General features: G+C 42.8%; 2 protein-coding genes across 3 annotated transcripts in view; one reads left to right on the top strand and one right to left on the bottom strand.

Annotated features, from left to right (window-relative positions):
- Positions 1-27,812, top strand: part of RAB37 (RAB37, member RAS oncogene family) — a 75,311-nt gene that overhangs the window by 15,020 nt on the left and 32,479 nt on the right. For both annotated transcript variants that reach the window (XM_048488006.1, XM_048488004.1), the window contains exon 2: positions 25,668-25,778. In XM_048488006.1, the coding sequence (XP_048343963.1) occupies positions 25,668-25,778 (111 nt within the window). The remainder of the gene's footprint in view (positions 1-25,667; positions 25,779-27,812) is intronic.
- Positions 11,539-22,587, bottom strand: LOC125428241 (CMRF35-like molecule 1). Its single transcript, XM_048488009.1, has 3 exons — positions 22,478-22,587; positions 17,833-18,165; positions 11,539-11,586 (listed from the first exon to the last, which is right to left on the bottom strand). Exons 1-3 carry the CDS (start codon positions 22,524-22,526, stop codon positions 11,555-11,557), a joined length of 414 nt encoding a protein of 137 aa, XP_048343966.1. The 5' UTR covers positions 22,527-22,587; the 3' UTR covers positions 11,539-11,554.

Below are 27,812 nucleotides of genomic sequence, written 5' to 3'. Positions count from 1 at the left end.
TGGTGTCCCCCGCGATCCGCTTTGGGACCATTAGTACTTTAATCCATAAAATGACCTGAAGTAGGGGTGGGTAGTGTGGTGGCCAAGTTTGCAGATGATACTAAATTATGTAGGGTGGTAAGAACCACAAGGATTGCAGAGCTCCAAGCTGACCTTTGATAAATTAGGTGAGGGCTAAGAAATGGCAAACGTTCAATGTAGCTTAAAATGTGCGATGCACGAGGGGCAAAAAAAATCCAAACTTCGGCTACATACACACGCTACAGGGTCAGTGCTATCAGTCACAGACCAGGAAAGGGATTTGGGCGTCTTAGTTGATAGTTCCATGGGAATGTCAACCTCAATGCATGGCAGCGTGAAAAAAAAGGCAAACTCTCTATGCTGTGGGATGAATTAGGAAAGGAATTGGAGAATAAAATCCGCAAAGATCGTCATGCCCCTTATATAAACACGCGGGTGCGCACGCATTCTTGAGTACTGTGTTCAGTTCTGGTCGCCACATCTCAAAAGGATATCAGCAGATAGAAAGTGCAGAGAAGGGCAACGAGATGATTGAAGGATTGGAGCACCTTTCCTTATGAGGAGAGGCTTTGTGCCGCTTGGGGACTCTTTGTTTGGAGGAGACGCCTGAGGGGGATATGATTGAAGCCCTATAAAATTATGGCTGGGTAGAAAATGACAATGCTGACAGAGAGAAATTTTTCTTCTCACAATACTAGAACCAGGGCATTCCATTGAAAAATGCTGGGGAAGAATTAGGACTAATAAAAGGAAACACTTCTTCAACGCAGGATTGGTGTTTGGAATAAAGTGCTGCCACAGGAGGTGGTGATGGCCACTAACCTGATAGCTTTAAAAGGGCTTGGACAGATTTCTATGGAGGAGAAGTCAATTCATGGCTACCAATCTTGGATCCTCCTTGATCTCAGAGATTGCAAATGCCTTAAAGCAGACCAGGTGCTCGGGAGCAACAGCAGCAGAAGGCCATTGCTTTCACATCCTGCATGTGAGCTCCCAAAGGCACCTGGTGGGCCACTGCGAGTAGCAGAATGCTGGACTAGATGGACTCTGGTCTGATCCAGCAGGCTAGTTCTTATGTTCTTATGTTCTTATCCAGATCAGGGCAGACTAACTGTAAAGACCACCAAGGGCTGTTATCCAAGGGGAATGTTCCTGTCTGTTCCAGAGCACCGCAGCTTATGTCTTCAGTGCACGCAAACTTGTTCTTTGGAGAGTGAATAGCATGGAATGATATATAGCTGGCTGACAGAGTAAACTGGCTCATTTAAGGGAACTGCAGGTAAGTGATGGGAAGCTTCACCCACGGTTCATAACAGCTGTGAATTATTTACCAGCTCTTAGTAATTCCACAGCTGCATGTTGATGAGAGCAGCAAGTCAATTTCACCGAGAATGTAAAATGTTACAGAAGGGCACATAAATAACAAGTCATTTCTGACGTGATTCTTTCTTGCCGGGAGTTGTATTTAGACCAGCACAAACTGGGAAGGTAGTGAAAAGTATGAGGCCTCGTGAGAAACACTTGCAAAGTGTGGCAGATTTCTTTATGTGTTAGGGAGTGTTGAGGCTGGTTCCGTTCTGCAATGCAAGTTGTACACAGAGTTTGAAACATGTACATATATGGGGTGGTCTATCAAATTCTGACTAGGAAGAAACTCTCCAGGGTCCCAAGTCAAGGCCTTCCACATCTCCTGTGACTGGGTCCTTTTAATAAAAAATAATGGGGACTAAACCAGGGACCTTCACTGAGCCACAGTCCCTCCACTAATGAAAGACCCATTTTGGCGCAGGTCGATTGAAGTTTGTTGTGGCTATGCCTTGTGATTCAGACTTTTGGCCATGGTGTGCCTCACAACTGGAGGGTACACCCCCAGGACTCAATCTGGAGAGGAGGGGGTTGCTCCATCTTATTCCTCTTCTGGCTATCATGCCTCTTCATAGCCTGATAGAACCGCTCTCCTCCCTATTGACCTGGTTCTGGCTCCGTTTACCTAAGATGGCGTCCCACCTTCTTGTGCACTGATCCCCTCCCCTTTATCCACTGGGAGGCCCTATCTGCTTTTGGCGTGTCTCTCCCATGCATGGCAATTCCCCTCTCCCATCCTCACCTCTCACACCACACCCCCATCCCTCCAATTGGCCCTGCATCAGTTGAATGCCACATCCTTTGGCTCTTTGCCTTCTGGCTGGGCTTGATGACTTGTTCTGGCTGACAAACCTGGCTCTGCCCTCTAGGGTGGACTTGGCCTGACCAGGCTGCCACTCCTGGAAGCAAGGCTCAGTGATCTTCAGGCAAGACTGCTGAGTGTTAGGTGGGCTTTCCCAATTCAGCTGAGGCACCCTTGGTGTCTGGCCCAACACTGTAGGCATCCTTGCTCCAAGAGGTAAGGCTGGCTGGGGCTCGCTTGCTGGACACCCATTCCATAGACCCAAAGTCTATATTCATTGGAAATAAGAGTCTTTTTGTTTCAGAAAGGGCTGCTATTGCTTCATAAGCAAGATTTAAAAAATTCCACCACTTGTTTTTAACCTTAGGAATAATGTTGAACTTTTAAATATGCACAAGAAGGGGGCTTGTCAGAACTTCACAGGATGACGTAGTCAAGGACCTTAGCCCTTTTGAAAGAACTACAGTGGTTGGTTTGTTCAAGTTTTTACAGTCACATACTTTAATGGGAATTTCTGGAGTTTTTGTAAAGATACAATATCTTTTTTTGAACAAGAAACAAATGGACAGAATCTGTTCCCAGTTCCTGAAGAAAATGAGCCCAGCAAAATATACATTGTCAAACAGTCTGATGGGCAATAATCTCTTCCAGTTTCCCAGCTGAGTAGTTTGCTCTTAGTACCACCAAGCAGTGAAATCTAGCAATGAAGTGGGTTTCTCTGCCAGAAAGTGGAAGCCCACAAGTTAAACAACTCCTTTTCTTTTTCTGCTGTCGGCGAGTTGTCTCGGCAGCAACAGCCACCTATTTCTCTTTTCCTAATAATGCTCTTTTCTTCCCCAGTGAGTTTTCCAAACAGGGCTTCTGATACAAAGAACAAACATGTGTACACCCAGGACCAAACTGCATATTACCGTGTAGCGAACCTTTGGCACTCCAGATGTTATGGACTACAATTGCCATCAGCCCCTGCCAGCATGACCAATTGGCCATGCTGGCAGGGGCTGATGGGAATTGTAGTCCATAACATCTGGAGTGCCAAAGGTTTGCTACCACTGGATGAGGCTTGCAGCAGGATACCAGCTGTGAGTCCCCTGTGGGAGCTCAATTTTGAAGGGTTGTAGGGACTTGATTCTGGTCACGACTGCAGCATGGGAGGGCTCCTGCCTTTCCCCAGTGCCATTTTCTTAACCCAAAACAGCATCGCAGCAGGAGCATTTCTCGTACTATTGGGAGGCGGAATGTCCAAGCAACTAAGCGGGGCAAATAACTGCTCTAGTGACTTTTCTGGTTGGGAAAACAACACAAGGGAGAAGGCAGAAGCCACGCTTTTCCTTCTCCTTGCCCCATGGTCCTGATCAGAATTGGGTCCCTGTGGCACCTCTAATTTGTGTTCCAGCATCGAAAGAGGGCTGCCTTATACTGATTCTGCCAAGTTTTCACTGGCAAAACAGCTTTCGGTGGTGTCACCTCATGGTCTTCCATATCACCTGTAGCCTGATACTTCTAACCAGATGTGTCAGGGATTGAATCTGGTCGCCATCACAATACACAGTTTGGCCCACAGACTCTAACTTTCTCGTGTACACATGAGATCACAGAAGAAGAAGAAGAAGAAGAAGAAGAAGAAGAAGAAGAAGAAGAAGAAGAAGAAGAAGAAGAAGAAGAAGAAGAAGAAGAAGAAGAAGAAGAAGAAGAAGAAGAAGAAGAAGAAGAAGAAGAAGAAGAAGAAGAAGAAGAGGCTGGATTTATATCCCCCCTTTCTCTCCTGCAGGAGACTCAAAGGGGCTTACAATCTCCCTTGCCCTTCCCCTCACAACAAACACCCTGTGAGGTAGGTGGGGCTAGGAAGAGCTCCTAAAAAAGCTGTGACTAGCCCAAAGGTCACCCAGCTGGCATGTGTGGAGTGTGTACAGGCTAATCTGAATTCCTCAGATAAGCCTCCACAGCTCAGGTGGCAGAGCTGGGAATCAAACCCGGTTCCTCCAGATCAGAGTGCACCTGCTCTTAGCCACTGCTCTTAGCCACTACGCCACTGCTGCTTAGCCACATAGAACAAACAAGTAGCTTACAAGGACACAACCTAACAGTTATTCCATCACAGAAGACGTATCCTCTGAAGCTGGTTCCTGGCCTGCAAGGAGCCTTCAAGGACATTCCCCCTTAACACTCAGAGGGTTCTATGTGGGAAGTAATTGGGCCTGGAGGACATATGCGTGCTGTGTCATGCATCCACCCAGTCTGATTTTCCATCCTGCAATCCTTTTAGTAGCTTTGGAGCCGCTTGTGTGTGTGTGTGCTGGTAATTTAAAAGGCTGCTTAGGTATCACAGTGGAGCTGGGATTATTTCTGCCACAAGATGGACCCACCCTCCAAGCTTGAGTCCCTTGTCCCTTTGGGCCCCATGTTGGTGGGAAGCAAAGAACAGCAGTTGGCTTCTCTCCAACTCTGGTTAGGAGGTGGTTTGTGCATGCCTGTAACTCACTGTTGGTGAGGTTCTCTATCAATATGAGGGCATTCTACACGTGTATCCCTCCATCCCGGATGGTTTGCAAGAGGTTGCTCCAGCATCCAGTATTTTCCTGTAAGCGTAGAGCGTGTCTCTTCAATAGAGACCCTTTCCTGCTCTGGATTTCCAATTCTGTTTAGGTGCGAAACAGGTCTGCGTGTTCTGTGGCCACTTTGCAAATAGGGCTGCTCAGTCCTCTGCTTAGAGTTTGATTTCTTCAAAGTGGCATCTTGACAGTGGCATCCATCTTGGAGTCCTCCAGTAGCAATTAACTGCTTGTACCTGGTACAGGCAGGATGGAGTCCGGCTCATTTCTCACATTGAACAGATGGCAATATTGCAATGAAGCTAATTATAGGAGGAAGAAAAGGTACCAAGGAGAGAAGATTCCACCGGTCTCTTTTTCAGCTCACAACAATGTCATAGTCAGGAGTTGGACTAGACAACTTCTACACATTGGCATATATTGTGCTTTCATCCTGGGCAGAAAACCTTATGGTATATGCATAAGAAACATCTTCTGTATTTGTACCAGGAACTCAGAAAGTTAAAAACACAGAGTTGATCAGAGAGAAGAAATTGTTGCAGGAGTAGTCATGCTGTAAATAGTGAAACTAATAAAGAGTGACCCAGTGTGGTAATTTGAAATTGTACTTACAACCAAACGCACTTCTCTCTCATCCAAAAGTGGGCAGTCCAAAATTGATTCCAAGCCCTTCCTGACCATTTTTCTTAATGCCTATTGCATAACACATGTTGCATAGAAAAGCAGACCTGGCCCTATGAGGATGAGAGTGTAGGAATTGTGTACAGAATAGCAAGACTTGGACGGAGGAGGCCTGAATTCAAATTCCAGTTCATCAGGAACCCCAGGCTAGACTACTGAGGGATGATGAGCAGTCTAACTCAAAGTATTGTTGAGCAGGGAACTATATACTACCAAAAAAAGCTCCTTGAAGGAAGGGTAGGATAAAAAAATGTAATAATAAATAATATAAACACATCCATACACCCTTTGGTATGTGTAATATTGCAGTGGTAGTGGCTAAGTTCGCAATGCTTTACTAGTATCAAGTCTAGAAGATGACAGCAAATTAATGGGAGAGTCACCGTGTAGCTTCCTGAAATGTAAATAATTAAGGCAATGTATGGACCTACTTTGAGTCTCTCCAAAGAAGAGTTTGGATTTTATATCCCCTTCTCTCCTGTAGGAGACTCAAAGGTTTACAATCTTCCTTGCCCCTTCCCGCTCACAACAACAAACACCCTGTGAGGTGGGTGGGAGCTGAGAGAGCTCCGAGAAGCTGTGAGCCTAGGCCCAAGGTCACCTAGCTGGCATGTGTGGGAGTGCACAGGCTAGTCTGAATTCCCCCAGATAAGCCTCCACAGCTCGAAGCTGACAGAAGCTGAGAATCAAACGGGTTCCTCCAGATTAGATACACCCAGGCTCTTAACCTCCTGGATGTATAGTAAATGTTATTACTATGATGATTCAATGTACTCAGTTTCCTGCTGCTTGAAATGAGGCACTGATGCCTCAGAAGAAGATGAGCGGACCAGAATGGTAGTGGACTTTGTGTGATAAAAGGAAATTATTGTCTTGAATCAGGAAACCTGTTTTTGAATGGTGTTTTTAATTACTCTATCAGTAATACATAAAAGGCCACAGATTACATTTGAGGGAGTTTGCTGTAGCACCATGTTGTGTGATCTGAAGGCCACAGGTTTATGAAATGATACAAGGGTGAAAGCATTGGTGCTTTCATAGAAACTGTGAAATATCCCTGCTTCTGGACGAATGCTGTGGAAACCTTCCTCATTTTGCATTCTTTCCAGGCAATGTCAAATATCATGTAGATCAACATGACCTCAGATTGATTCTGCACTCTGACTCCATATACATGCATTAAGAAGAACTGAGCTAGAATTGACAGAGGCTACAGTTTAACTCAAGTTGCTTCTAAAATGCTTCACGCTCACTAATCTGATACATAAAGCAATATGATTTGATTGTCAAAACTAACTCCTTCGAGATGTACTTAATAAACGTACAGTCTGTATTCATTATCTGTGATATTCATGAAGACTCAAAGATTTTGTTTTCCAAAATTTTTTGAAAAGTACAGAGAAATTCTACTAATAGAGAGAACCTCAGGTTGATTGGAAGGAGTGGGAGTTCTTTTCACAGATGCATATTCCACACGGGGTGTGCTGTCTACATCTTGACCAGAGCTGGGAGAAGGTATCTTGTCTTTTGATCTAATACTTGCTGCTAAGGTTGCACTTGAAACATACTGCATCTCGGCATGACTTGAAAGCCTGGAATCAAACCAAAACAATCTGAAATCTGCAGAAGTGGCATGAGCACAGGAGCGCACCCAGGGTGCATCCATGTTTTCTACCCTGTGGCCCCACCCCCCCTCCCCCTCCACAGAGTCCCCCCCTTCCCCCCATTAGGCCCCTCCCCATGCCCCCCCCACTCCAGCCTTTCCAGCTGGCAGAAAACAGCTTTCTGCCAGCTGAAAACAGGCAGGGCCAGGCCTGGTGAGGCGGGGCTGGGCGGGGCTGGAAAAGGGAGGAAGGGGCGATTTTTGTACCACCCCAGCCCAGTGCAGCATGCCCCTCCCGCTTCCCCTTGTAGCTCCACCACTGGAAATCTGCAAGGGCCTTTGAGTGGACCCCACTACTTGCTTCATATGAGGTTATGTAACCCATCGCGTAACAGCATTATCTCATGTCACGTATCTGAGCTATTGAAGTGGTGCTAGGGTTTGTACATGCCAAAAAGGAAGGAGGTCTTATCTTGACAAGAGAAACTGCAGCACAAATTACCACAACTCGATAGCTGAACTGAAGCACAGGATAAGAACTGTTGTACAGCCATGTAATCTATGCACCTCAAAGTTAACGGTGCTACTGTTGTGTGTGAACTCAGCAGTTGTTTATATATACAGTACATAAGGGTAACTAAGAATATATGGGCAATTAAGGATCTGGGGAGCAATATGTAAATACAAAATGAATCAATGCTTAGATTCCACCGCCCTTAAGAAAAGAAATCCAGCCATCTTTTATTATGTTGCTGTATCACATGTTCTTAGAATGTGCACTCACTCACTTGGCCACACCCCCTTCCCCTGCTTCTCACTGGATTTACCTTTGCACCCATAAGTAAGTGCATTTTAAAATGGGTCTACTATAGGCATACAAGTATTTCCTCCCTTCCTCTGCAATTCCTTTAGCGAAAGTAGATGGGGACACTCTGTGACTCAGAATGATAAACATTTCTCTCCTGTGTCTTACTGAACTGATGGCTATGGGGAATCCTGGCTGTTAGGCTACATCCCACCCCTGCGCGTCCTTTTGCTTTCATAAACCCTCGACTATTAAGCTCACTACTTCATGTTGCTTTTTTTGGGGGGCTGAATGACGGAATACATTTTTAATACATCCAGGCAGCCAGAGCTTTCCTTCAATGTGTGCTTGCATGGGCAAATGTAACATACTGCTACTGCTATTGTTATCACCAGCTCCAAGAGCATGACAGTTTGGGGAGGGGTGTCTATGCACGATGATCATGAAAGTTGCTGTTAAATGTATCTAGTTCATGAATATCCAGTTCAGAGATTACTTAGACCCATAGAAGTTAAGTGAATTTGAGAAGACTGGAATTAGCATGCATGAATGGCAAGTGTGGCACAAGTCTACTGAGGTTGGAGCTATATGTGTCATTTGATTTTTTCTTACTGTTAGACAGATGGGTATGTTCATGTGCTTTGGTCGCTGAAAAGATAGCAGACATTTTACATAACTTCTTGATGCAATACTAAAGTTTATGCTTTAAAATAACACATGTAGAGACACAGCAAAATAGCATTTTGGAAAGGAAGAAGAGATCATTGAACTTTGTGTCCATTAGTTTTCAAATTACATGAGAAACTTTTCAATGGAGGCCTGGATCGCGTGATTTATGGAAGGCAGGCACTTTCTGTCTATATGGCAGAAGAGAACGTGTTTGTGGAGTTAGCTTTATATATTGAATGGCCTTCACTGTGCTTCCATACAGGTTTCTCTGAAAACACATAAACATAAGAACATAAGAAAAGAGCCTGCTGGATCTGATCAAGGAGTCCATCCTAGTCCAGCACTCTGCTACTTTCAAGAGTGGCCCAATTAGAGGTACATTTGGGAGCTCACATGCAGGATGTGAAAGCAATGGCTCTGCTGCTGCTGCTACTCCTGAGCACCCTGGTCTGCTAAGGCATTTGCAATCTCAGATCAAAGAGGATCAAGATTAGTAGCTATAGATCGACTTCTCCATAAATCTGTCCAAGCCCTTTTTAAAGCTATCCAGGTTAGTGGCCATCACCACCTCCTGTGGCAGCATATTCCAAACACCAATCACATGTTGCGTGAAGAAGTGTTTCCTTTTATTAGTCCTATTCCTTCCCCAGCATTTTTCTACCGTGGCGTTCCTGGTTCTAGTATTGTGAGAAAGAGAGAAAAACTTCTCTCTGTCAACATTTTCTACCCCATGCATAATTTTATAGACTTCAATCATATCCCCCCTCAGAAGTCTCCTCTCCAAACTAAAGAGTCCCAAACGCTGCAGCCTCTTCTCATAAGGAAGGTGCTCCAGTCCCTCAATCATCCTCGTTGCCCTTCTCTGCACTTTTTCTATCTCTTCGATATCCTTTTTGAGATGTGGTGACAAAAAGTAGCTGGATTTGAGTCCAGCAGCACCTTACAGACCAACTAGATTTTCAGGGTATGAGCATTTGAGAGTCAAAACTCCCTTTGTCAGATAACAGTAACTGATCTGATGGAGCACTGACTCTCAAAAGTTCATGCCCTGAAAGTCCTGTTTGTCTCTAAGATGCTACTAAACTCGAATCCAGCTATTCTAGTGCAGACCAACACAGCTCTGAAACTATTTTTATTGTGAAATCACGCTTGGATTAGAAAATGTTGGGTGCAGCACAGAAAATGGTGAGCGCAACTATGAAACTGACAAGAGCTCCATCAGGCAGGAGGTGGGGGAAAGAACCATTTTGGCTGGCAGCACGTTTTTTTGTCCATGCAGATAGCGAACACAAAAAGCCAAAATGCATCTCTTAAAAATGTCTGCAGGACGTTTTATTTCTTCTATTCTGCTGTTTATTTCTAAATCTGAAAACAAGCAATAATTGAAGGAAGGAAGGAAGGAAGGAAGGAAGGAAGGAAGGAAGGAAGGAAGGAAGGAAGGAAGGAAGGAAGGAAGGAAGGAAGGAAGGAAGGAAGGAAGGAAGGAAGGAAGGAAGGAAGGAAGGAAGGAAGGAAGGAAGGAAGGAGCTGGTTAATTAGTGAATTCATTAGCTACCTTTGGTTTACTTTAACAAAAGCTCTAGCTGATCTCAAGAACATGGGAATGTGCAAAAGTCAAAATGAGTGGGAATATAGGGGAAACTAGAACAAAAGATTGAGAAGTTACAGGCAGGGTCTAGGGACATCCTAGGAAGGATGAGTCTCAATGGCCAAGACTAATTCAGGGACCTCCTACAACCATCTACTCACCTTTTTTCTTCTTCAGCCTCCACATCACCAGGAGGCCTCCCACCAAAAGAGCCAGCACCAGCACCAGAAGAACAATTGGTAGAAGGAGCCTGATGTCAAGAGGAGGAGAGCTGGGATTAAAAAGGGGAGGAGAGCTGGAGAGGAATGTATACAATACTCAGCTGTGCTTGGTCCTGTTTGCTAGGCAAAATGTCCAGGGGGTTAGGGGACAGTCATCATTGGATGGAGCTGGAAAGGGAGAAAACTTTTAGCTATCAGTGGGTGCAGTGATAAAGAGGACAGTTTTCCTCTTTACTTCATCTGATGCAAGCTACTTCAGCCTTCAAAGAAATCATCCATGTTTGTTTCCAGATCCTCTTCTCTTTGCAATGAGGATCTGGGTAGGGTACAGTAAAAAAAATTAAAGTTTTTCCACTGAACACTGGAATGAAGATTACATTACAGGGAGTAAATAGTCATTTATTTAAAATAATTTAAATATTTTTTTCCATCATATGCTCATAAAAACTTAATAAGAACCCTGCTCAACCAGACCGTGGTCCATTTAGTTCAGCATCTTATTTTATACTACAGCTAAACAGTTGCCTTGAAGGACCAACAGATAAGGCATAGACTTCCTAGAAATAGTATTCAGAGGTTTGCTGCCTCTGTTTAAGTCGCCTTTAGTCACCATGGTCAATGCCACTGATGGACCTATCATCCATGACTCTGTCTAATCTCCTTTTAAAGTCAACTGTGTTTAGGGTCATCACAACATTCATTGGCAGTGTATTCCACAATTTATTTATTTGTTTGTTTAAAACATTTTTATGCTGCTTTTCCACCTAGGGTCCACAATTCACAAGGCGGTAAACATTTTTTAAAAATCAAAAAATCTAATTACTCACTGAGTAAAGTGATTCTTTTTATCTGTATTAAATCTGTTGGTTGCCCCTATGTTCCAGGATTACAGGTGAGGACAAAAAAACTTTCTGTATCCATGGTCTCTACCCCATACATAGTTTTATAAACCTCAATAATGTCCATCCTCATGTCACCCCTGCCCCACACTGAAATCTCCCAGACTTTTTAGCTTCTCCTCACAGGAGAAGGTGCTCCTCCCTCTTGATCATCTTAATTGCCCCCTTCTGTATTTCTGCTCAAAATGATTGGAAATCACAAATGAAATCATGGTTTGCATGCCTTGAAATTCCCTGGATCAGCATCACTCTTTGTACCTGCTGTATTTCATATGTCCAGTCTTACCTTGCAATGTTCTCATTCAGGCCTGAGGTGGAGGCTTTGGTCTGTGGAAGATGATCCAGTAGTTAGCCGATTATTGTAGTGGTGGGTAAGTGTTCTGAAACAGAAATCAAAAGGTAGAAACCTCTATGGATCATTATATAATTCATTATATAATTGGAAACCCACAATGCCCTGAGTCTACAGATTTTTCTTCATCAATCCTGTGTTTCTCATCATCAGAACCATTCCAGGGCAGCTTTTAAAACCTGGTTTAGAAAATCTATCAATCTGCTTACTCATGCAGTTCACACATGTAGTCTTCTCATGCGGTTTCAGAGTTGCTTGAGATTTCTGTTTCTCCTCTGTGAGAAGAACCATATGTTGTGGTTATGTCTTAATGGAAGAGGAACTGCAGTCTTGTACATTGACCTCTGTTATCTGATATGTGGGAAATTGACTGCGTTGTTGGCCGTTTCTGCATGGCACAATTATACCGGGTTACGATCGGTATCTTACAATCTGGGTCTATTTTATCCCAGTTTCTCCCTTTACATGGCTGCCAATTTCTGTAAAGGAATCAAGTGAAGACCAGGAGGAAATACAGTTTGTTTCGCATGAGTCTTTTGTATTTACACTGCAAGAGTATCTGCGCATGCACAAACATCCCCAGTATCCCACGTTCTGATTGGCTGTTGTTTCGGGGTGGCAGCTTGAATGAAAGTACTGGATAGGGCCTGGCACAGGCCTCAACCCAGCAAGTGGCAGCAAAAAACAATGGGGCACAGCATCAATTCATGTTCCCGCTCATGTTCTCATATTTTTGTGGAAAACAAGAGACTCTCCCCCCTTCCCCCCTTGATATGCCCACTAACATTCGGTCCAAAGTGCACATCTCCCTAGCTATGCGCTCTGAGCAACCAGTACATGTACAGAAAAGAAAATGGGAATATTTTGGGACTCCACTCCTGATTACCCAGGCAAAATGGCACCTGGTCAATACCATGAGCTGAAAACTAGTTTGGGGGAATGTTTTGGGAAGGACAGGCTGCAACGGTCGATGGCTCAGCAGAGTTGAAAACTGACATGACGTCAGGTGGGGAGATCAGGGGGGTGGGCAGCGGGGCAGGGAGATCACATGACTGGGTGGGGAAAAAAACTGGTTCTGCTCCCATGGTATTTACACAATAGAAGGTCCAACACAGGATTTTTTAAAATAATTGCCAAATTGACGATTTTTGAAAATCCCAGGATAAGAGAAATATTATGGACAAAACCCATTTTGAAATTGGGAACCATGCAAACTTCTTGGCCAATTCCCCTTGCTCAACCCAAGATATTTGGACCATGCAGAAATTACCATTATCTGAATCAGAGCTCCATCTCATGGCTAACAAAATAAATTATAAAAACCTAAGGTGTGTTTCAGTACGAGTGGGCACAATTGCATCAGCAATAGAACTCTGAGATGCTGGGGCAAATAACAACAGTAATAGGAGGAATTGCTGCATGTAATCAAGGACAGGAAACAGAAATATCCTAATTTATTTCTGTTGCATAGCCTGTCAGTTTATGTGAACTGCAAACTGTTCCTCTTCAGGACAGCCACATTTTCTTCTCCTTTTTGTACAACTAAATGCAGTTGTGGTAGCTCTCTATCTCTGGTTCTTTTTACTTCCTTTTCCCAGCATCTAAACCACATTTCTTTCACTCAACTGAAAACAGTATTCATTCCAGCAGATGGGGGTGGCTGAATTTGCCAGAGCAAACTGTCTTAATGTAGGATATTGTGTACCATTCTGCAGAACAGAGGCAAAACTATGGGCTACTTTTTTGAAACTTGTGAAAGTACCCTTCATGGTTTATGTTGTGGACTTGCAATTATATGTTTGAAAAAATAGATACTTAAATATTAAATGTACATTTTTAAAAGCCTATTCTTAAAAGCCAAACCAATAAATATCAACAAGTATATGGTACATTTTTTAACCTGTTACAGGCCGCTGTTTTTAAAATCAGGCTAAAAATAACCACGGCCACACAGCCCGGAAAACCCACCACAACCAGTTGAATCCGGCCATGAAAGCCTTCGACAATACTTTTTTCATTTGATTATACATTTAGAAAATATGTCCCCCCCCCCCACCCCCAAATGGCAAATCACCATGTCCTGGTTCTGTTGTATGCCGATGACATGGTAATCCTGTCGAGAACATTTATAGGAATGAAAAAAGTCTTTTTGGAATTGTCCAGCTATTTTATAGAAGAAAAATTAGAAATAAATTTTCAAAAAACTAAAATTCTTGTGTCCGGGAAAAGACCAAAGATGAGAAAATGGCAAATAAAATAGATCAAGTTACCAGATTTACATATTTAGGTGTAATACAGGCCTCCAGTGCCAAAAAATTTCCACCATAAGGCACAAGCTGTAAAGGACAGAAAAAACTGCAAACAGTATTCTAAAAGTTCACAAGACCTGTGGAGGCTCATATGTTCCAGCAACTCTTTCGGGTTTTTACATAAAGCCAAACACTCCCCCAATTAACTTATGTCCTTCCCGACCTTCTGACTGTTTGTTTGGCACTTTGGAAAGAGTTCGTCTAGATTTTAAGATCCTTAATGAATGAAAGTGTGTTTCCAACACATGGCTTAGATTGAAAACGGGGCTGATTAGGTAGAGAAGCTACTATAAATCTCTTTCTCCATCTACAAATGGTTGTCAGGCCATTTCAATCCCCAAGGTCTTTTCCTTTTAATACCGCGGATAATTTTTCAATCTAGGTGGCTTAAATCAATTGTTGCTCCTCTGTTGTACAAGATGGGTATATCATCCCCCCAGGCTGTTCTAGAGCTGGGACATGCACGGGCGTAAATCATTTATCAAGCAAAGAATTTTTTTGATATTGAGCGCCAGTCTGACTGAACTGCCAGAGTATCCTTCTCCAGATCACCTAAAATACAAAATGACCCAGCACCCTATATATATTTTTTCTTGAAGGAAGTAATAAGAGAAGAGCATTCACTTTAGCTAGAAGTGACTCACCCCTAAGGTTTTGAGGGAAGATACAGGAAAATTCCCTTTAAAAGGCTATGTGGGATTGTCCATTAAAAGAGATCGATACAATGGAACGTGATGTTTTCTGTAAGTCCTTTGCTGAAGAGCCTCAGAAGATATGTTAGGTCCTATTAAAGAGATTTAAGGTAATAATAACAAATATATTAAGAAGGTTACTTCAGGAACAGACTCTACTATTACATCACCAGTTGCAAGTATGTTTTCCCGGATTGCAGTTTATAAATTCAAATAATAACAATAACAAATAAGATTTTCAGGTTTACTTGGTATACCAAGAATTGTTGAACAATGAGAAATAAGGAAATTACTTTTAAATAGATACTGAGAAACACCATTATAAGTTTTGATCATCTTACGTTGAAATACTTAGGAGTATTATTTTAATTGTATCTTATATTAGTTAAGAAGGTTCTGTTGGTTTATTTAAATTGTATTGTAAATGCTTTGGTCGAAGACCGTACATAAATATTATTGTTGTTGTTGTTGTTGTTGTTGTTGTTGTTGTTGTTGTTGAAAATATGTTGTACACCTGTATATCTCAATTGTTAGTACCTGTAAATTTCCCCCACCTCTGTGTATCCTACTGATACAGGCTGAGAGAAATTGGGTTTAGCCAATTTTGGACAATCTTCCTTTTGATCCATCTGAATTGGTATACTTTGCTCCTGCTATACCTCTTACAGGATTCTCTTGCAACTCAAATGATACCAGGTTAATCTCTCTGAGATATTTTGGTGCAGAAAGTTCCATGTCAGTCTTTGCTGAAATATATGAAGAAAACTTAAATAGGACAGTTCGTTTCACAATCCAGCAGCTCCGAAAACTTGCTAAAGCTTCCGGTGCCGATGAGGACTACTTCTTCAGTGATCTTCCCCTAGTACTCAGAAGGGGAAAACATTTTGCACTATGTCTGAATCAGCACCTATTTGTTAAAACTGTCAGCATCTCTCACTGCCTGGCTCCAGTGGGACTAAGTTGCAAATAAATGTTCATAAAGTTGCAGCCAAGATATCTTTAAATATTCTTGGTATTAGTATGCTGAGGGTTTTCCAGGTTGGTATTTCTGGGTTGGTATTCTTGGTATTCAGCTATGGTGTTGCTATGATGCCGACTTGGTGTTTTGGGCACATTTTGCCCTCTTTGCAGTGCACACAAATTTCTGCTTCCCTAGTAAGTGGTTTGACATTTGCATTTTGAGGGCACTACCTGTATTTGCATACAGTTCTTCATATAGTTCTAACTTTGAAGGCAATGCAAATTCTGAAGAGGTTTATGGAGGAAAGTATGAAAATATATGGGACTGTAAAATAGATCAAGGGGTCATAAAGAAGTGGAGCGAAAAGAGAGTTCTGTTCATAACTATCAAGAATACAATCAAATGTTTAAAATAACGATATATAGCTCTCACCTACTTAAATAAATTGCAGCTTATTTTGTGGGCACTAAGTGATTCATTATCTTTAGGACTGCCAACAACAGACTGGGGCCTGGAATTATCCCAGGATTACAACTGGGATCTCTAAACTACAGGGATCAGTTCCCCTGGAGAAATGGCAGCCTGATCTCAACAGACTTCAGAAGCTAAGACCCCTTCCGCACACGCAAAATAATGCGTTTTCAAACCACTTTCACAACTGTTTGCAAGTGGATTTTGCTATTCCACACAGCTTCAAAGAGCACTGAAAGCAGTTTGAAAGTGCATTATTCTGCATGTGCGGAATTAGCCTAAGCTGGGTCAGCCCTGGTTATTCAGCTGGGAACCGTCAAGGAATACCAGGGTTGCTACACAGAGTCAGGCAATGGCCAATCACATCTGAATGTCTGTTGCCTTGAAAATGCTAAGAGGCTGCCATAAGTTCAGTGAGACTTCATGGGGCACTTCATGCCAACACAATAAAGGGGGGGGGGGTGTTTGCATCATGAGCCCTTTGGGATAGAGTGGGATAAAAATACAAAATAAATAGATAGATAGATAGATAGATAGATAGATAGATAGATAGATAGATAGATAAATAGATAGATAAATAGATAGATAGATAGATAGATAGATAGATAGATAGATAGATAGATAGATAGATAGATAGATAGATAGATAGATAGATAGATAGATAGATAGTTAGTTAGTTAGTTAGTTAGTTAGTTAGTTCTGGATTTAGCTGAAATTTCACAGAGTTGTTATACATGTTCAGATGTATAGGAAATATTATTTTAACTGAAATATGAATTTGGAATTTTTTTAGCGGGGATGGCCCTGCTTCCAGGAATAATTTTTTGCTGTCTAATTGCTAAGTTACATTTCAAAAGGGAAGGTGGTATGGTATAGCCAATCTCATCAAATCTCAGAAGCTAAGCAGAGTTAGTACTTGGAAGGGAAGACCACCAAGGAAGACTCTGTAGAGGAAAGCAATGGCAAACCACTTGCTTCTCACTTGCCTTGAAAGCCTCTTGCTGTGGTCTTCATAAGTCTGCTGTGCCTTGTCAGCACGTTACTCTCTCTCTCTCTCTCTCTCTCAGTTACATTTCAACATGTATGATAATTCTGCAAAATTTCAACAAAATCCATGACAATGATACACTTATTCATCAGGTTTTGTTGCTTTGGCATTGAAAGACTCTTACATTTTAAAAAGGAACTGGGTTAAACAAGCTACCAATGGCTGATAATATCATCCTGTAATTTCTGCCAGTATATATGTATGCAAGGTATAGATGCTGTGGGTAGTTTCAGGGTGAGCCTTACTGTGGAGAGACATTAAGCAAATTCTGTATGCAGTGTTCTAGTAGGGTAACTGATTGTCTATAGACATTAAAATATCTAGGATGGGATTTGGTTGGGTTATGTGTTGGTGCAGAGAACTGGCGGGGAGGGACGTGCTTTAGTTCTCTGTCCTCCTAGATAGGGAATTTGATTCCAGTTAGATCCAATAACACAACCTGTTGAAGACCACAATGCAAGCAAATATGTGTATTCCACACCCATGCTATTTGACAACATCAGGCAAAGTATACCACCAGATGGTTTTGTTTGTTTGTTTTTGTGTAAAAGAGTTCTTTTGTTGTGGAAATGTGCAAAGCCTCAACAAGTTTACCTCTTGTGATTATTTCTAAAAATTTAGCACAGAAAAACCCTCTTTCCTTAGGGCTGCAATCCTATACACACTGTTTTGGGAGTAAGTCCCATGAAATCCATGGAATTTACTTCTGTGTACATTTATGCAGTCTGTTTTTTACACCCCCTTCACCTACATTTGGTTTTTGAGTTTCCTATAGAGTGGGAAAGGGACTTACCCGGGAGAACAGTCACTGGGACGTGAATATCAGCCCCTGTTCTCTCTATGGCACACCAGTACTCCCCAGCATCTGCCTCCATGAGGTTCTCCAGTGTCACCGTGAAGCAAGAGCAAGTATAATTGTCTTTGATAGACGTTCTGTCAGCCTTCACTTCTTCCTCTAATTCCTTGGTCCTTACAACTATAGTGCAATCAGACCAGTTGTCTCCTTTGCACCAATATTTGTCATATGTCTGATAGTATTTGTCATAGTAACAAGTCACAGATAGTGTCCTGCCAACCAATCCACGCACTGTGCTGGGGCCTCTCAGAGAAAAAGCAGATGTATAATCTGAAAAACAGATAAGCAGACAGTCACTCTTTGGCCTTGTGTCTGTCCCACAGCTGAAAATGATGCGAATACAGTGCCCACAACTGGACCAAAACCATGATCTTTGTAATAAGGATGCTGGAGGCTTCTATGTAGCAGTTCTATGTAGCAGTAACAAATACTTACATGTAAAACAGTCTACAAAGTATTTGGTTTGCAGGATAAGAAAAATTAGAAAAATAAGATGAAGTAACATTTGATAATGTCAGCAGGTTGCCTCATGGAAGTCAGCAGAAAATGATGCAAATACAGTGTCCACAACTGGACGAAAACCATGATCTTTGTAATAAGGATGTTGGAGGCTTCTATATAGCAGTTCATGCAGTGGTGGGATTCAGCAGGTTCGCACCATTTCGGCAGAATCGGTTGTTAAAATGGTGCTTGTAAACAACCAGTTGTTAAATTATTTGAATCCCACCACTGAGTTCACGTAACAAATACTTACATGTACAACTGTCTACAAAGTATTTGGTTCACAGAATAAGAAAAATTAGAAAAGTAAGATGAAGTAACATTCGATAATGTCAATGGGTTGCTACATGGAAGTCTCCAGTCTGAACTTGGGCGACAGATGTGTGGAATTAATAAACCATACCACTAACAAACCATTCATAACAGTAGTTTCAGGTGGGTGTTCATCTGCAGTGGAGGAGCAAGATTTGAGTCCAGTAACACATTCCCAGGGGATAAGCTTTCCAAGGTATTTCCAGAGCATAAGCTATCTGATAAAGGTATCTCATGAAGGGAGCATTGACTATTGAAAGCTTATCCCTCAGAAACTTTGTTGGCCATTAAGGTGTCACTGGGCTCGCATCTTGCCATTCATAATTATTTATCTCTGATCAAGTGAAGTAAATTTTTCCATTTTCTATTATCTGAAAGATCAGTAAAATACTACACAAAAGGACCAGTCTTGATGCTGGTATCAACTCACTAAAACACACACACACACACACACACACACACACACACACACACACACACAGAGGATTTTGAGTCACGTTTCCTTTGTTTTTGAATTTCTGCTAATCTTTGCTTCCATGAAATGAAATTTTTCAGTTCAGAAAGGTTAGAATTCATTGTGCCAGACTCGGCAGGTTTAAGGCCCATTAAGCTCAGTAGTGCTTACTCCCTGCTTAGTGTATTTAGGATTGTAGTTTTGTAGGCTGCACCAAAGGCTTGGTGTTGGGTGTTCTGATTCCAGAAGATAAGAAGTGTAAAATAATGGTGGGGGCACTTTTTTAGAGCAGGTTCTTTAACTATTAGTTTCCCAGTTTCCAGTTCTAGTGGGCATTATGAAAGCAATAGCCAAAAACAGTGATTCCATTCGATTATGTCTGGAAGAGAGATCTGTGTTTTAAGGAGATGGAAAAACTTTCCTATGAGAAAAGGTTGAAGAATTTGGGACTTTTCTGTTTAGAAGAAGGGACGACTAAGGGGGGATATGATAGAGCCGTGGTGGCAAACCTATGGCACTCCAGATGTTCATGGACTACGTTTCCCATCAGTCCCTGCCAGCATGGCACTGATAGAGGTTTATAAGGGAGGACATGACAACATCATCATTTATTTGTATGGTCCTTGACCAGAACATAAAATATTAATATACGTGATATTTGAATAAAATAGTACAAAATAGATATAAAATAGATATTAAAATATATACAATAGGTTAAAACATATATCAAATTTTATATCATCAATAATAAAATTAACATATTACCACAATATTACTAACCAGTGCGGATTATCGTTGATTTACCTATCTATAAGTCACTGGCCAATGTTTTCCTAATATTGCTCACTATCCATCCAAATTTGGTTGCATTATAAATAATCTCCTGATTTGTTCCATTTAACGTAATTGAAAGGATAATCTTCCTTTCTCTTCCTGGGAAGAAGGATATAATAGGAGTAATAAGACCTTCTCCTATCCAATTGTAATCTTTGAAGTCAAACTAGACATGCTCTGTCTCAATGACCCCCCCCCCCCACACACACACACGTACATATCCACAAATACATTCTCCTGGAGGAATTCCTTTATATTTTCTGTGAAGGACTACTGTAGGAAATGCATTACATCATATCAACATATACATTCTTTTAAGATTAGGATTATCTAGACATTTAAAATATGGCATCAACTTTGTTTAATAGACTAGGGGGGACATGATAGAGGTTTATAAAATTGTGCAAAGAATCTCCCAGAATTACAACATCTCCAGGCTACAGGGATTTGTTTCCCTGGAGAAAATGCAAATGTCACAACATAAAACTATATACACAAACTACAGTCAACTTCAAAAATATATAGTTTACTCTTACATAAAGACTGATACAGAAAACATGAACTCGGCCAGAAATAATTATCATTAAACTGTGTCTTGTGTGGAAAAGTTATAATCTGTGGAAGAACACCAGAGGTGACAGTCAGCTAGCTATACCTCCTGTTTCATGGGTCAAATACTTTTTCAATCACTTATGTTACTTATACAAGTACATATTCCGGAGTAGAGCTTCAAAAATTCCCACAGATTGAATCTTTCAACATGGGTTCATATAGCGTGAAGCTTTGATGTTCTCCCATTATTGGGACCTTGTACCTTTGTCCACAATTTTGTCACAGCAAACAGTTTTATGATGATTATTTGTAGCTGATTGCATGTTCTCTGTGTAATTTACGTTATAATACCAGTCTCTCATATGTAAAAGTGAACTATATATTTTTGAAGTTGACTTGACTGTAGTTTGCTTACAGTTTTGTGTTGTGACATGTGCTTATTGTTGTGCTGTATACCCTTATTGTACTTTATTTTTCCCTATAGAAAATGGCTGCTTTGGGTTGCTTTGAAGACTAGATTCATTAAAAGAGTAACCCACCGGAGGTTCCACCTCCACAGCTCCAATCCCCCCCAAATGTTCACAGTAATTCCTAACCGTCTTTGAGTTGGCAAACCTAGAATAGAAAAAGTGGATAGAAAGAACTTTTCTTCCCTATCTCAAGTGTTAGAACTTGGGGGCACTCAATTAATTTGATGGGGAGTAAATTCAGGACAGGATTTACTTGGTGGCAGGTGATGCACAAGGTTTCTGATGCGTGATGGGGGCAAATGCCCATCGCAGCAAGATTTCTCGTATGGACATATTTCCTCAAGCCCTGCTTTCACTTTCCATTCTCTCCGCAGCAGCAAGACCACTTCTAATGCAACTTTGGTTCATTTCCAGAGTGGTCAGATTTGCTAGTGAGTACAGCTTTGCTCCGAACATGTTCCCTCTGCCCATGGCCAGCCTACCTACCTCCACCCTTACCACTCACTCATACCGCCGTCCACACCTTCCCCCTTGCCCCCCATTCATGTTGCCAGCTCCTTCCTGCTTCTCTAAATGTCCATATGGATACATCAATATATCGATATAATAATAACAAAGAGGGCTTTCCCAACAAACAGTACAAGCAGGGTCTCTTTTGGGCTCCACCTTGGCTCCCCTGCTTTTCTGCCTCTATTGATGTTTTTGCTCCTGAAATGTAACTGGGGGAGGGTACAGTAGGCTTCCAATTTGACTGGAGCAATGCAGGAAGGAGTGTTTGGGAGTGTTTCATATTTCTGAAAAAGTTGCTGTTTCCAAACTGCCTTTCTCTCTGCAGAGAAAGAGATAGAAGGCTCTTTAGCTCAAAGAATACGTAGCAATTCCAGTTCAGTTCAGTAACAGAACCACAGTGGAAAATCAGATTAACTCAACTGTACATTTGTAAGAAAAGCAACCTTGTGCCATTCTTGCACAAGACAGGAGATTTTTGTCTTCCTGTCAATCGTTTCCCAAATGTTCATTTAAAAACAAAATCCATTTTCTTTTTCATGGTGTATGCTCCCCTTCTGCAACACATTCAGCAATTTTTTAAAAAGTTTCCTTAAGAATGGAATCAACCAGATCTTACACAAGGAAATGTGTGCAAAAGGAGAAAAACATCCCTCCCCCCCGCACAGTAAAAGGGCCCCTTTCTCTGTTGTCTATTACAGTTGTACATTTATTATAAGAAACAATGCTAGGAATGCAGCAAGTGGCAAGGGGGGAGGGAGTCATACCCATTATGAAATGATTGGCACAGCTCTAGTTGAAACCGTTGTCTTGTAATATATTACAGAAGTACCCTACGTATTCATACTTATTTAAACAGCCATTGTTTTCTGAGGCTTGTTCCACACTATCCTAATATTGGCAGAATGTGGCAGAAAAAGTGACTGCATGAAGACAAAAGTAAATTTCTCACCCAGCAGAAGGAAAATGAAGATTCTCCCTGCGAAGTACAGCAGCGGCATGCTGCCCAGCCCATCCACTTTTTTCGATACCTGCTGTCTTGAATTTGAAGAGACATGCCAACTTCTCTTTTCAAACGCAGCCGTTTGCAAAGTGTGCGGTTTGTGCTAATGCCAGTCACTTCTGCTTTCCTGCCCCAATGACAGCCATGCTCTCTCTTCCTCATGAGGTCAGAGAAGCCCAAGATTGGAGAAGAACTGCTGATATCATGCAGGCTCAGTGCTACAATGAATGAATGCGTGGGTAGAAAAGCAAAGGGAAAAGGAGAATCAAAGAAAGGTCAGGGATAGGCCCCCTCCACACATGCAGGTTAATACACTTTCAATACACTTTCACAATCGTTTGAAAGTGGATTTTGCTATTCTGCACAGCTGCAAAGTGGATTGAAAGTGAATTGAAAGTGTATGTTCTGCATGTGCGGAAGGGGCCACCACCTTTTCCTGATTTAGCATTGGTGGAATAGAAGAGATGCAGCTATACTTTCACAGTATCAAATCAAAATCCTTGCTACCTAAGTCAGTGACTGATGTTAGTAAAACTTCGGAAGCAATCCTATCAGTCCTAACTGGTCCTCTTCGGTGAGATCTGTGTGTCCTTCAAGCAATTGGTAAATGTCTCTCTCAGATATTTGCTGGGTCATTCTCTTCCCTCCCCCTAACCTTCTTCAATTTTAAACTAGGCCTAGAATGACAAATATAATAGGATCCTTTTAATATTGTTTATTTTCTATTTGGGACTGATTACCATGTTTACATCATAAATAACAGATGTGTTCTGTTTGGTTATCACCAGTCGGCACAATTTGTTACCTTGTGTTGAGAGAAAGTTGTAACACAATCCATTTCAGTTTGGATGAAATGGAAATCTTATAAACTGAAACAACGGATATATCAGTTGATAAAATGGAAGACTGGGACTTTAAGGGAGTTACTAGACCAACTTATCATCTCAGAGGTGGTTAGACTGTGTAAATTCCATGACCCTGGGGAGGACTCCTCCAAAGCCACTGTACCGCCATATCTTCCAGGAAGCCCCAGATCAAAGCATGGTGTAGTGGTTGAGAGCAGGTGCACTCTAATCTGGAGAACCAGGTTTGATTCCCCACTCTGCCAGGAGCTGTGGAGGCTTATCTGATGAACCAGATTAGCTTGTGCACTCCAACACATGCCAGCTGGATGACCTTGCTATTCACAGTTCTTCAGAGCTCTCTCAGCCCCACCCACCTCACAGGGTGTTTGTTGTGGGAGGGGGGAAGGGAAAGGAGATTGTCAGCCCCTTTGAGTCTCCTTACAGGAGAGAAAGTGGGATATAAATCCAAACTCCTCCTCCTCCTCCTCCTCTTCTTCTTCTTCTTCTTGGATCTCTGTTCCAGCAGGCAGGGACGTAGGTATAGATTTTTTAGGGGGGGGGTTCGGGGGTGGGGCCACACCCCCCCCCCGCAGCTGCTGTGATGCTGGAATCCACCCCCAAACAGCATCACTTTCAATGGTGTTTAAACTAGATAGCCCAAATTCTCCTTTTAAATCCACCTTAAAGGGAGAATCTGGGGTCCCCAGTTAAATCGAATACTGAAAGTGATGCTGTTTTGGGGTGGATTATCCCCCACCCTGAAACAGCATCACTTTCAATGTGGCGTAGTGGTTAAGAGCAGGTGCATTCTAATCTGGAGGAACCAGGTTTGATTCCCCGCTCTGCCGCCTGAGCTGTGGAGGCTTATCTGGGGAATTCAGATTAGCCTGTGCACTCCCACACATGCCAGCTGGGTGACCTTGGGCTAGTCACAGCTTTTTGGAGCTCTCTCAGCCCCACCCACCTCACAGGGAGCAAGGGCAAGGAGATTGTAAGCCCCTTTGAGTCTCCTACAGGAGAGAAAGGGGGGATATAAATCCAAATTCTTTTTCTTCTTCTAAACTGAGGACCTCAGATTCTCCCTTTAAATCCATGCCGAAGGGGGTGGATTTAAAAGGAGAATCTGGGGAAATTTGGGGGGTGCCTGCTGTCAGGGGTGCAATTGTTAAGCTAGAAGCACCTCAAACTTTCAGGAGACATCTTTTAGGAGTTCTTCTCTCTAGTAATGATACCACCCAGATTTGGTGAAGTTTGGTTCAGGGGGTCCAAAGTTATGGACCCTCAAAGGTGTAGCCCTCATCTATTAGCTCCCATTGGAAACAATGGAGGATGGGGGCACCCCCTTTGGGAGTCCATAGCTTTGGACTCCCTGGACCAAACTTCACAAAACCTGGGTGGTATCAATAAGAGACTCTCCTGATAATACATCACAGGTTTGGTGAAGTTTGGTTCAGGGGGTCCAAAGTTATGGAATTGGACCCTCAAAGGTGTAGCCCCCATCTCCTATTAGCTCCCATTAGAAACAATGGAGGATGGGGCACCCCCTTTGGGAGTCCATAACTTTGGACCCCCTGAACCAAACCTCACCAAACCCAGGTAGTATCATCAGGAGAGTCCTCCAAACAATCCCTGAAAGTTTGGTGCTGCTAGCCCAAACAATGCGCCCCCTGCAGGCCAAAAACCAAAAAAGCACTAAAATGTTTTAAAAACCCACAAACGGAGGGGCGGAGCTTCGGACATGAATGGGGGGGTGTGAACCAGAGAACCCACCCTTACCTACTTCCATGCCAGCAGGGTGGCATCAACATTCATTGAGGTGGGGCAGTCACTGAGGCCTCAGGCACCAGGGGGAGCCACTGACCCAACCACTCTCTTTCTTACTTACAAGTGGTTTGTCACCAACATTTCAGGCTGCACATACTGCTGAGCATTGGTTGTTGTGGCCTTCCCAGCCACACAGACAGCCCAGCACAGTTGCTGAAAAAGCATGCAGGATGTGTGAGCATCGGAAGTGGGAAGGCTTGGAAGTGGGTACAGGAAGGATACCCAAGTGGAGGGCCCACAAGTCGGTGGGTGAGAAGGGAGGCAAGAGCAAGGGCTGGGGGGCTGAGGAGGCTCCTGGACACTCTCCGCCTAGGCCACCCCAGAACTTGGAACCAGCCCTGCAAAGCAGTAAGTTTTTCACCCCATTTTGGATCACTCATCACTAAGAAAAAAAATACTGGATTGCATTTACCTGTAACTATAGTTCATCAAGTGGGTTCCTAATCTGCCTTTCTTTTTGATTTCTGCAGACTATCCTGGTTGGAGACAGCGGTGTGGGGAAGACATCACTGCTGGTTCAGTTTGACCAGGGCAAGTTCATTCCAGGCTCGTTTTCTGCCACTGTGGGCATCGGATTTACCGTAAGGGCCACTCAGTTATTCTAGGCACGTTCGGGAGTTGTTACCAAATAGACGCAGGCCTTGACAATAAAAGGTGATGCTGGGAAGGGCTGACATTTGGTTTCATGTGTGAAAACCTCATCTGATGAATAGGCTTGAACCAGAAAACCAGCTGTTGCATCACGAGAAGATCATTTTGTCAGTCTGAATGTTAATGCTGTGTGTTTATTAAGGCATTTCTGGTATCTCTGTGCTGAGGGCTCTAAAACCTCCTAGTGAGCTATCCAAGGTTAAGAAACCTGCTTACTAAACCAAAACATGTGAGTATCTTGGGGCCAAATTACACAATACTGTTTTTTAACTCGTTGGATCTGGTTTCCCTGGACCTGATACCCTTTCCCTGCAGCCACACTACAGCTTTGGGGAATGTTGTTTTACAAATCTGCAGGGATTCGTTTGGCTCGGGATTTCAGCATGCCTCCCCCACCCCACACACACCAAAGCCAAAATAGCCCTGGGATAATTTCTGGCCCTCACACTTTTAAAGCAACATTTCCTGCAGCTGCTGTATGTCTGCGAGGAAAGTGAGTCAGGTCAGGGAAACCTGGACCTGACTCATTAAAAAACCCTATCCTGTAGCCTGGCACTTGGATAGAAGTATCTGGCTCTGTACACCACTTCCCACCCCACAGCTCTGTGCTGCTCCTGCTATTTTCCTTCCCTTCCTCCATTCCCTTCCTCTTACCCCTGTTGCTACCACTGCTGTGAATGTAAGTGAAGCCTCAAGACCGTTTCACCAGTAGCTGCAGTCCATCATTTGCTAGCTCTTCCTGATCAATTTCACCACCTCAGCATAGAAAACTGCCTCTGTGGGAAGGATAGTTGCAGGAGAAGGGCAACCTTTTTTGAGTTCTTCCATGCCTATCGTTAGCCACTGCCACTGAGACACGCTGGGAGAACCCAAGAAGAGCTCCCCTGGACGAGACCCATGATCCCTCTAGACCAGCATTCTGTTTCATACAGTAGCCAACAGCTGGCCCAGAAGGCCAACAAACAGGGCACAAAGAGGGCAATGCCTTCCCCCGGTGTTGCCAGCTGTCCCTGGCATTCTCAGGCTTATTGCAAGGGCTACCCAAACATTAGGCAAAGGGAGGCAGCGTGTCTCAGGCAAGAGATTGAGAGGTAATTAAAAAAATTAAACAGGTGCAGTATAGTGTACAAACAAGAAGGCTGCTAGAAGCAAAGCACTAAGGCATAGAAAGTGCAATTTAATCTGTAAATTTGCAATTTAATCTGTAAAATCTGCAATTTAATCTGCAAGTGAAAGAACAAGCAATGGTCAATACTCCTCAAACATAACTATATAGCATAGCCACAACGCTACAATCACACAATGAGACATAGTCCTTATAAAAGTGTTGATTGGATTCAATCCATCTAGTAGAGCTCTTGGGCACACCTCCGACAGTGTTAGGACTTTGTGCACTAGTATTCTCCCCAAGGGAGATTTTTTGTGGTCGCTCTCCGTATGATGAAAAATGAGCCGTATGCACAAACGACTGTCCAAGAGAATCCAAAGAATTCAAAATGCACACTGCGGGATTCTCTTGGACGATCATTTCTTTTAGTCATAGCAGCAAATCTTGAAGTCATTTAGTCATAGCAGCAAATCATGAAGTCATTTCTATATTAATGTGGGAAACCATCCTGATCAGGTCTACTCAGAAGTTAATCCAGTGTTGCTCGGTGAAGCTTACTTCCAGGAAAGTATGTTTAGAATTGTAGACCTTGACTATTTATCTGGTGTAATGGTCCAACTCAGTGACAGTGAAGACTCATTAAAGGAGGAGGGCTGCTGTGCAGCTAGCCCACAACTGGCAGCAGACGACCAGCAGGGAGATCAGGCACTCACAGAGCTACAATTAGCTCAGAGGCACATCCAACACCTGACTCTGGGGCAGCCAGGGCAGACCAGCCACCAGGTCCCTGCTCTCCAGGGTCACTACCCCCCCCCCCCGAATCCTATAGAAAGAGATAAAGATCAGAACTGCAGGC

The sequence above is a fragment of the Sphaerodactylus townsendi genome, linkage group LG03 (assembly GCF_021028975.2).
Source record: "Sphaerodactylus townsendi isolate TG3544 linkage group LG03, MPM_Stown_v2.3, whole genome shotgun sequence".
Lineage (NCBI taxonomy): Eukaryota > Metazoa > Chordata > Lepidosauria > Squamata > Sphaerodactylidae > Sphaerodactylus > Sphaerodactylus townsendi.
Note: the sequence above shows the minus strand (reverse complement) of the source record. Positions and strands in the feature narration are given on the sequence as shown.

Coding starts and splice junctions, on each gene's coding strand:
- LOC125428241 (XM_048488009.1), bottom strand. CDS start 22,526: ATGCCGCTGCTGTACTTCGCAGGGAGAATCTTCATTTTCCTTCTGCTG. Junction 18,166..22,477: donor CTTCATTTTCCTTCTGCTGG/GTGAGAAATTTA, acceptor TCTGTTTTTCAG/ATTATACATCTGCTTTTTCT. Junction 11,587..17,832: donor CCCAGTGACTGTTCTCCCGG/GTAAGTCCCTTT, acceptor TTTCTGTTTCAG/AACACTTACCCACCACTACA.